Raw genomic sequence first — 10,443 nt, 5'->3', positions numbered from 1 at the left:
GCGCGCTCCCGTAGCAGCCGCCCACCACCAGGGTTATTTTGGGAACGGAGGCACAAGCAACAGCAGCCATCATGGAGGCTTGGGCTTTTAGTTGGTTGGATTGAGCCTCTGCCTGAAAGGGAAAGAAAAATAACAGATCCTTCAAGTTTTTCTTCTAGAAACTTGTCTTGCTAAGACGTTTATTCCTTCACAATCCCACAGGTTTCTGCCGCAGCGCTGCCAGGGCATCGGGAACCACCACGGCCCCTCCTATGCTTGGCTGACAGAATAAAGCAGCAGAACAAGAGGAAGATCTCCTTCTGGGCAGCAATATTGAACAATCAACATGCTGTATTTCAACCCAAAAAGCACCATAAATTCCAAACTTTACACCTTGCACTGCCAGCCAGATATTATCATTATATATAAGCGTAGAGACCTGCTTAAAATCAGAATAAAGGGAGACTGTTCATGGGAAGGCTGAAGAAAAAAAAAGAATGATGATGCTTATGGGTTTAAACCATCCCAAAATAATCATTTTCCTAACCCCACTTTTCAGAGTGTGATCCTGCACACGAGAAGAACAAGGCATTGCCTGAATAAAACACATTGAAGTCAATCTGCAGTACCTGTGGGGTGCTCGTGGGCCGGGCTGCGTGGGGAGCAGTGTTCTGGAGGAAGAGGATGGGAATGCTCCTCTGGTCACAGAGCTGCACGAAATGGCTGCCCTTGAGAGAGGCATCCTGAGACAGCTCCCCGTCGTTAGCCACCACCCCCACCAAGTGCCTGCAAAACACACACAAACATTTCCTTTCTGGAGCCCCAAAAGGGATGAAACGGTAGCTCAGAGTTCTGAAGGACAGAAAGAGAAATATTGGTTTGCATGATATTAGGATCCTCATGTACCCAAAAAAAACACAGATGCTGCAGCACTCCTGGTGTGTAACATGTGGAATTATGAATGTTAGGATCCTCATGTACCCAAAAAAAAACACAGATGCTGCAGTACTCCTGGTGTGGAAATATGAATGTGGATTAATATCCAGAGGTGGGTCAGGCTCTTCTCTCAAGGAACAAGCAACAGGACAAGAGGAAACAGCCTCAAGTTGCCCCAGGGGAGGTTGAGGTTGTCCCTGAGGAACAATTTCTTGCCCTGGAGGGTTGCCCAGGGCTGTGCCAGGCTGCCCAGGGCAGTGGTGGAGTCCCCACCCCTGGAGGGGTTTCTAAGCCGTGGAGATGTGGGGTGAGGGACACGGGGCAGTGGGGACCTGGCAGTGCTGGGGGGTGGTTGGACTCAATGATCTTCAAGTCCTCTTTCAACCAGAACAATTCTAAGGTGCCAGGTGTCTGGGCTCTCTCCAATTCCTCTAACATACAACACAACAGTCAATCTGAAAAGTTTATATTTACAACCTAAAGAGGCTCCAAAATGAAATTTCACTACCTCTTGAACAATTATTTCCAGTACCCTTTGACTGGAACGATGTGCACGGGGTAACAGCCCCACCTGAAGAGAACCACCCAGGGTTTTACCACGTGTGTCTCACCCCACCTCCATCACACAGGAGAGGGGATGACAAGGTTCAGACCCCCTTGGGAAGGAACACTTGGAAAGATGCTGCTTTTTATTTCTTATGGCATCTGCTGAGGCCTTCAACGTTCCACCTGTGTGGCGAGTAGTTTTTGTGAACAAACAAATCATTTCACCAAGTCATGAAAACCATTTGCCTGTCACCACTCTCAGCCTGAGACGTGGGGAGTTCAGAGCTCAGAGAGAGATCAGGATTTCCAGAGGTGTTTTCTTACCAATTCTTTCAGACCTTTAGAAACATTATTCTTTGAACACTCCAAGACCTGACGACGACGTGGAAGCCATTTAAGACCAAGACAGCCCCAGGTTTTGACAGTGAAATGTTCCAGCCTTACCCTTCCACGTGGCCAAATCCTGTGACTAATGTTGTTCCATAATTAGCCTTGAACTCCTGGAATCTGCTTCCATCCATCAGGCGGCTCAGAATCTGCAAAGAAATATTGAGGCTTTGTGACACAACTTGAAGGAAAAACACTTCTGCTAAGAGACACGCTCTGGGCCAACAGGAGTGAGACAGGAGTGAGACCTGCCTATCCCAAGAAAGAGCCCAGAAGGTGCTTTTATGTCTCACAAAACATCACATTTGTGTCTACGTTCTTTTTTGAGCCCCAGTTTAACTCCAAAGTTGTTCTGGTGTTACACAGAACAGTTGTCCACGTGCACAGAGATGTTTTAAAACCCCCAGCCCGTGCAGTTACAGTCTTGGGTGGATAAAAACCACTCAGCAGCACGTTGCTCCTGCTTCTTTCAAACACAGTTTCAGAGCTGCCTTCAAAATCACAGTGTTTTTTTTTACAGCCAAGCCCCTTAACTGGAGGAATTTACCCCTGAGAAAGAGACTGGATTCACATGCTTGGAGACCAAACTTCTAGAAGAACCCAAGGAAAACAGCGTGGGCAGCTCTGCCTGTCTCTGTTCATGCATCAGCATCTGGCCCAGCCTCAAACAAGATGCATTTGAGCCTTGTTGGTTTTCACTCAGTATTTTCATCAGGCATTTCAGTTACAAGACAGAGTCTTGATTTTGTTTTGGGGGGGGAAAAAGACCAAAGGTAGGGGGAAGGGGAATGAGGACACTAAAGGGATGTAGGTTCCCAAGGACATGACAAGATCTCACACAGTGCCCAGAAACTGTCCCCATACCAGTTTGACAGGGAGGGAACACCTGGAATCCTGTGGTGCCAGCCCCAAGAGCTCCTCAGAGCTATACAGAGGACTCTCATGCTCCACAACCTCTTCTGGCAGTGGATCATAATTCAAGGTGGAGATAACATTTCGGACACATTCATAGGCTTCCTTTTCTGAAGATGCAAAATGGTCACTGCAGCCACTGACTCTAAGAGAGAGAGCCACAATCATTAGGATGGAAATAGTGAAATCTGAATTCTGACAGAAAAACTAAGGGAAAAAACTTTAAGCCCTGCTGTGAGTCTCCAAACGCCCTGGGTGGTTTTGTTCTCACACGAATGAGTTGAAAGCAATAAGTCAGTGGGATTCCTGTGCAATCCAACCCCCAGGAAAGTTGTTAGGAAGGCCACTGACTCTAAGAGAGAGAGAGAGCCACAATCATTAGGATGGAAATAGTGAAATCTGAATTCTGACAGAAAAACTAAGGGAAAAAACTTTAAGCTCTGCTGTGAGTCTCCAAATGCCCTGGGTGGTTTTGTTCTCATATGAATGAGTTGAAAGCAGTCAGTCAGTGGAATTCCTGTGCAATCCAACCCCCAGGAAAGTTGTTAGGAAGTTCTTCCCTGTGACTTTTGTGTTTACCTTGATTAAAAAAAGACACAGGAATATATTTGCATGATGATGTTGATAGCGTGGCCAGCAGGACCAGGACAGGGATTGTCCCCCTGGACTCAGCACTGGGGAGGCTGCCCCTCGAATCCTGGGGTCAGTTTTGGGCCCCTCACACCCAGAAGGACCTTGAGGGGCTGGAGCGTGGCCAGAGAAGGACAACGGAGCTGCTGGGGAAGGGTCTAGAGCCCAAGTGTGGGGAGGAGCAGCTGAGGGAGCTGGGGGTGCTGAGCCTGGAGCAAAGGAGGCTCAGGGGAGACCTTCTGGCTCTGCACAGCTCCTGACAGGAGCCTGGAGCCAGGGGGGGGTCGGGCTCTGCTCCCAAGGGACAAGGGCCAGGACAAGAGGAAACAGCCTCAAGTTGCCCCAGGGGAGGTTGAGGTTGTCCCTGAGGAACAATTTCTTGCCCTGGAGGGCTGCCCAGGGCTGTGCCAGGCTGCCCAGGGCAGTGGTGGAGTCCCCACCCCTGGAGGGGTTTCCAAGCCGTGGAGATGTGGGGTGAGGGACACGGGGCAGTGGGGACCTGGCAGTGCTGGGGTTAATGGTTGGACTGGATAATTTCAAAGGTCTCTTCCAACCAGAAGGATTCTATGTTGTTACAAGCAGCCTACCAAAAGTTACAAGCAACGTTACAACAACATAACAAAACAAACAAGACAAATGGAAAGAAGTCACCTCTCCACACATCAGTTTAAGGAAAAAAAGATCATTTCTTCTGCATTTTCCCCATCATCACAGTATTTGAACACTCAGAATTGATGGGGTTTTTTTTAATAGATGTATCCTGATAATATTTATTCTAATGATCTTTTCCTGATTATTAGAAGAAATGATGCCATCACTTCTCTATAGCTGATCCCCCTGCTATAGAAGCAAAGGGTGTAATTATAGGTTCTGCTTTTGCCCTGTCTATTTAAGTTTCTTTAAAGCCAAGTATTCTCTGCTATTTTTGAGACTTATTTCACCTACTGAGAGTGAAGTTGAGCTCCTCCTAGGTCCTCGGGAGAGACGTCTTCCCCTGTAGCAGCTTTTACCAGAGGTGGGCCAGCAAGGAAGAGTGTACTGATCTTATCAATCATCACAACTTCTTCTGCCATGGTCGGGACGTAGGCACCTCCAGCTACGCAGGAGCCACACACCACTGCCACCTGATGGACACCAAAACCAGAGCAAGTCAAGATGCTGGAGAAGGGGAGAAAGGAAAGGCAAAAAATCTTCACAGTTATTTCAGAAACGTTCAAGAGACTAAATCGCAGCTTGGGGAACAAGGAACTAGAAATGAAGAAGGGCTGAGAGAGTTGGGGTTGTTCAGCTTGGAGAGGTGAAGGCTTCAGGGAGACTTTCTGGTGGCCTTTCAGGACTTCCAGGGGCCTGGCAGAAACTTCTGAGCAGGGGCTGTTGGGACAGGACAAGGTGGGATGGTTTGAAACTAGAACAGGGAGATTCAGACTAGAGAGAAGGAAGAAACTGTTGATGGTGAGGGTGGTGAGGGCCTGGCCCAGGCTGCCCAGAGAGGTGGAACCATCCCAGGGGAGGTTGGACGGGGCTCTGAGCACCCTGCTCTAGCTGCAGATGTCCCTGCTCCCTGCAGAGGGGTTGGACCAGATGACCTGGAAAGGTCCCTTCCCACCCAAACCAGTCAGTGATTCTATATAAATACCAGCATAAAGAGCAATGCTGGGCTTGAGTGAATTCAACTTTTATTCTGAAATAACCTCCTGACTTTTCCATCACGATCAATCATAAACAGTTAGAAGACCCTTAAGGCTGAAATATTCCCTTGTGTGAGCTCCTATTTGAAACTCTCTTCCCCAAAAATGGAAAAAAGTGAGTGAGCTTCAGGGTTTTGCGTGTTTGAGAGTTGTTCCTAGAACCTGTATCAGAACAGAACTTATTTCAGAGGTGTTCTGATCACATGCTGCACTTACTTGTACTCCCCACGAGACTGTACCTGAGGGATTCTCATGGCAGACATGATGGCTTCGTTGTAGAAAACTCTGCCTCCATGCAGCTTGTCAGGGAAGAGCTCTGACTGGTGGCACAGGGGAAGACAAAGCCAGTTTCAGTACCAGCTACAAAAGCCAACGCTTCCTCCTTACTCCATTCACCCACCAACTCCTTGGGACTAACAGTGGGAAGGCCAACAACAAATGTCTGTACCTGAAACCTCCATCTACAGCATTTGTTGCTGGTTTTATTGCCCCCCACACGTTGGGCACTGCCATAAAATATCCACAAGTTTCCAAAGCAGAGGCAGGTTTTGTAATTTCTTGTGCAACTGATTTGTTCTCTGGGGAGTGACACTGGAAATGTGGAGAAGGGGGAAGGTCACAGTCCTACTTTACCCAGGACATGACTTAGGATCACAGAATGGTTCTGCTTGGAAAAGATCTTTCAAGATCATTGAGTCCAACCATGAACTCAGCACTGCCAGGTCCCCACTGCCCCCTGTCCCTCACCCCACATCTCCACGGCTTGGAAACCCCTCCAGGGGTGGGGACTCCACCACTGCCCTGGGCAGCCTGGCACAGCCCTGGGCAACCCTCCAGGGCAAGAAATTGTTCCTCAGGGGCAACCCCAACCTCCCCTGGGGCAACGTGAGGCTGTTTCCTCTTTTCCTGTCCCTTGTTCCTTGGGAGCAGAGCCTGACCCCCACTTCAGCATGACTTCCCTTTTTACTTAGTTGTTGACAAAATTCTTTAAGTAAGGTGAAAACTTTTTCTGTGTGTTTGCTTTCATTCTGGAGAGGAAACACCTACAGACTCTGTCATAGCAAGACCTCTGTACACTGGAAAGCAACCTGGGGAAATTCTCCTTTTACAGTAAGGATCTCAAAAACTACTTTTTTGAATGGGTAGATTTAGCTGAGAGAAGAAGTTCTTCCCTGTGAGGGTGGTGAGACCCTGGCCCAGGTTGCCCAGGGAAGCTGTGGATGCTCCATCCCTGGAGGTGTTCAAGGCCAGGCTGGATGGGGCTTGGAGCAACCTGCTCTAGTGGGAGGTGTCCCTGCCCATGGCAGGGGGTTGGAACTGGATGATCTTGAAGGTCCCTTCCAACCCAACTCATTCCATGATTCTCTTATTTTTAAAGGTGGTTACTCTATGACTATCACAAACATCACAATAAAATCTGGAGGAATTCAGCCAGCCAAGAGAACACAACATGAACCTGAGGCTTATAATGAATCTGATGAAGACAACCACGGGTATTTTCTTCTGTGAGGTGGTGCCCATGTTACCTGCAGTGGGAGGAAGGCTCCCCCACTGTCCACGAGGTACACCAGTGCCAGTCTGTTCTGCATGGCTATCTCCTGGGCTCTGAGCTGTTTCTTCACCCCAATGGGATAGATGGTTCCTCCTTTCACAGTGGCATCATTGGCCATGAAGACGCACCAGACGCCGCCGATCTTCCCAATTCCTGTCAGAGGAACCACAGAGATTGATCAGGGCTCTAAAACACCACAGAAAGGAGGCTGAGTTACAGCTTGGATGCTCTTGCTGTAATGCTGTTGTATCAAGAAGCTGCAAATTAAATTGTAGATACCACAGAGGGAAGAAATCAAGAGCTCTTCTCTAGAGAAACGAGCTGGAAGCCAAGGACATGAAAAAAAAAACCAAAAAAACACCTAAATGGCAGAAGATAGAATTTGAAATAAAATTTCCTTATTCCTAATGGTAATATAGGAGGAAAAAAAAACACATAGGTTGGCTTCCAACTCTTGAGGTAATAGGGGAGACAAAAATTATTGATATAAAACTGAAAAATATAACAATCTGTGACAAAACACAGGACTCCATGCTCTTCTAGTTGCTTTTTATAGATTTTTTTATAGAATCACTGACTGGTTGGGGTGGGAAAGGACCTTTCAAGGTCATCTAGTCCAACCCCCTGCAGTGGGCAGGGAGAGCATTTAAATGGGAAGCACTCTTCAAAATGCAATGGAAAGACTTGTCTATAATTTGAAAAATATTAGAAAATAAATCTCACCTCTCCTGTGTCTCACAGCAACTTGGTCCCCTTTCCCTTAACAGTTTTTTGACACATCAGCCTCAATTCCTTGAGACAAAACTCAGGAACAGCTAAGTAGAATGAATTACTAAATCTAGAAGAGATTCAGCACAGCAGAGCCAGGGACCTGCTGGGGCGGGGCCAGAGGAGCCCCAGCAATGCCCCGAGGGGGGAACCCCTCTGCTGGGAGCCCAGCAGGAGAGAGTTGGGCTGGGGCAGCCACAGAGGAGAAGGCTCCAGCTGGGGAGACCCCCTGGGGGCTGCCAAGCCTGCCAGCGGCCTGGCAGAAAGCTGGGGGGGGACTTTTGAGCAGGAACTGTTGGGACAGGACAAGGGGGGATGGTTTGAAACTGAAAGAGGGAGATTGAGACTAGAGAGAAGGGAGAGATTTTGGATGCTGAGGGTGTTGAGCCCCTGGCCCAGGCTGCCCAGAGAGGTGGTCACTGCCCCATCCCTGGCACCATCCCAGGTGAGGTTGGATGGAGCTCTGAGCACCCTGCTCTAGCTGCAGATGTCCCTGCTCCCTGCAGGGGGGTTGGACCAGATGACCTTGAAAGGTCCTTTCCCACCCAAACCATTCCACAATTCTGTGATCAGGTTGGTTCAAAACCCTTCTTCATACCCTGCTACATCTCCAACAGGGGCTCCTCAAAGCAACACCCTCACCCCACCTCCACCCTGAGACCTAACAGGATCCAGACGGAAAGACACGAGCAACGAAACCACTGAACTCCACCAGTTTCCCTCCACAACCAGTATCTTAATTTTGCTGGCAGTTACCAGTAAGGCAGCCAGCAGCAGGGACATCACCATAGGGCAGATTGAGGCCTGCCAGAGGAGACAGCTCAAGGTAAGACTCATCATCCAGCAGCAGCTTCAGGCGCTCACGGACAAATAGCTTCTTGTTCCTCTGGGTGTGGCGCAGGACGGCGTTTTCCCCTCCTCCTTTGCTGACCAGCTCTAGCAGTTCTGAGTATCTGATTTAAGAAACAAAGTCTCAGTGAATGAAAACCACCTTTAGGTACAAGTTACCCTCCAGCAGACTGAACAGAGGACTTAAATGGATTGCGTAGTCCTCACAGAAAGGGTTTGAGAAGGGATTTGAATTCGCATAGATGGGTAGGTACAAGTTACCCTCCAGCAGACTGCACAGAGGACTTAAATGGATTGCACAGCTCTCACAGAAAGGGTTTGAGAAGGGATCTGAATTCGCATAGATGGATTATAGTTTCTTACAAAGCCTAAAAAAAAAAGCAAAGGTTTGGTTTTGGAAGCAAGCATTTTCATTTCATTATCCACAAAGACAAAAAAAAGAGTGAGGTGATGTTAAGTATTCTATCTGTGGCCTTTGTTCACAGCTAGCAGGCATTATCCTGCCCTGGGTGCTGCCCATGTACACCCCCCACACAATATTTCTCCACAGATGATCACACCTGATCCCTGTCACAAGGGGCTGATCACAAGCACCCAGCACTGACTTGGAGAGATACTGCCCCAAAATATTCACCCATGGAACTTGCAGCTACTAATGAGGCTGCCATAATTTGCTGGTCCTAAGCCATTTACCTCCACATTCCAGCTGCTCTAGGGAAGAACCTGATCAAGAGCTTCCTCTTCTGTTTCTCCTCAAAAAGTTTGTCTGACAGGCCTAGAGCATATTTTACAGCACAGAGTATATCATTTTAAACCTACTAAATATAAAAATATATACACTAAATAAGCACTGAATACTGCAGTGTCACTACAATCATCCAGAGAAGGAGTGAGCATAAATGTCACTGTCAGGGCAGCACCAAGCACAGCTAATGAGCTGAATAAACTACAAATGTGCTCTCTCAAACCATTTTGGTCTTAAATAAACAAAGTGAAATATTTTTTCACCCAGATGGATCACCTTTAACTCAAGATACTGGTGGACATGACTACGCACCCCTCTGTCTGTGACTCCACCACCTTATTGTGGCTTCCTGCAGACTGCAGAGACTGAAAAACCCGAGGAGAAAAAAAAGCTGCAGGTTTTTCATAACGTTGTGAATGCCACCACAGGAGGGCACAGTGTGTTCTCCACAGCTTCCCTTCCAGCTCAAGCATCATCCCTCTGAACAAAGGCCTTTGAATTTTTGCCATCTGATCTTTAAGGACAAACACATAAAATACATTTTCCTGCTTCTCTCAGTGAACCACAATGAATTCACCACGACTGTCACCTCTTTCAGGAGAAGGTCTGAGCCACCATTTAAGTCCTCGTGTTCAAAATCAAACACAAAACAAGATTTATGAAGGCCTAGAAAAAATACTTCTTGGTGAAATATGCAAAAAAGATGTCACGTGGCACTATTTTAACTTCAGCCTGTATCTAGGTTTAGGCATTTCAGTCAACATTTCGTCACCTGTTCTGGGAGGGCTGAAGTTTTTTAAGTGCTGATCCTTCTAAAATTCTCTGCCTGAGAAAAGAGCAGCCAGGAAACTAAAAATTCAAAATGGTTAGGGATAAACCACAATATTTTTAAATTTCTTAATCTCTGAACTTCTTAATTGCCATTCTTTCCATGTCAAAGAGTTCCTAAAAGTGCCTGTAAGCAACACTCCTATCATCTCACAAGTAACAGCACTTGTAAAACACACAAAACCAGTTGATTACCTTTTAATAACAGCCTCACTGTTCCTTAAATTTTCTTCAAACACACGTTGATGCCCAGATGGGAGGCGTCCATCAAGAACAGGGTAAGTTTTTGCATGCCTTCTGTGTTTCACTTTACTGCTTACTAAACAACAGGGAAGCACGTTGTGTGTCCCCTGACTCTGCAGAATCTGCAGTCCAACACCACACAAATCCTTGTGTTTTCTCTCACACAGACAACTGAAGGTTCGTGACCTTGGCAGCAGCCGAGCTGTGGTTTTGGGGGGCAGCCTGCCCAGGCAGCACAGCGTGGCTGTGTTCCACATGACCCTATGAACTGACGGGAGAAGAAACAGCATTTATTGCCAAAAATTAAAATCAGTGTTCCTGCAGCTGAGGAGGCAAAGCTGGAACCACACCTCAGGCTGGGGTAATAGAGTCATAGCGTT

The 10,443-nt window shown here is 47.5% G+C and overlaps 1 protein-coding gene across 1 annotated transcript in view; it reads right to left on the bottom strand.

Annotated features, from left to right (window-relative positions):
• LOC103769001 (methylcrotonoyl-CoA carboxylase beta chain, mitochondrial-like) overlaps window positions 1-10,185 on the bottom strand; it is a gene marked incomplete at its 5' end in the record, with an annotated part of 13,262 nt that extends 3,077 nt beyond the window's left edge. Inside the window, 9 exons of the mRNA XM_008936169.1 lie at window positions 5-112; window positions 609-765; window positions 1,906-1,997; window positions 2,713-2,905; window positions 4,336-4,514; window positions 5,318-5,398; window positions 6,605-6,783; window positions 8,155-8,351; window positions 10,016-10,185. Coding sequence (XP_008934417.1) covers window positions 5-112; window positions 609-765; window positions 1,906-1,997; window positions 2,713-2,905; window positions 4,336-4,514; window positions 5,318-5,398; window positions 6,605-6,783; window positions 8,155-8,351; window positions 10,016-10,185 — 1,356 coding nt within the window. The remainder of the gene's footprint in view (window positions 1-4; window positions 113-608; window positions 766-1,905; window positions 1,998-2,712; window positions 2,906-4,335; window positions 4,515-5,317; window positions 5,399-6,604; window positions 6,784-8,154; window positions 8,352-10,015) is intronic.
• Between the last annotated feature and the right edge of the window lie 258 nt (window positions 10,186-10,443).

Source organism: Merops nubicus, unplaced genomic scaffold (assembly GCF_000691845.1).
Source record: "Merops nubicus isolate BGI_N331 unplaced genomic scaffold, ASM69184v1 scaffold14272, whole genome shotgun sequence".
Taxonomy (NCBI): domain Eukaryota; kingdom Metazoa; phylum Chordata; class Aves; order Coraciiformes; family Meropidae; genus Merops; species Merops nubicus.
This window is presented reverse-complemented; position numbering and strand designations above follow the sequence as displayed.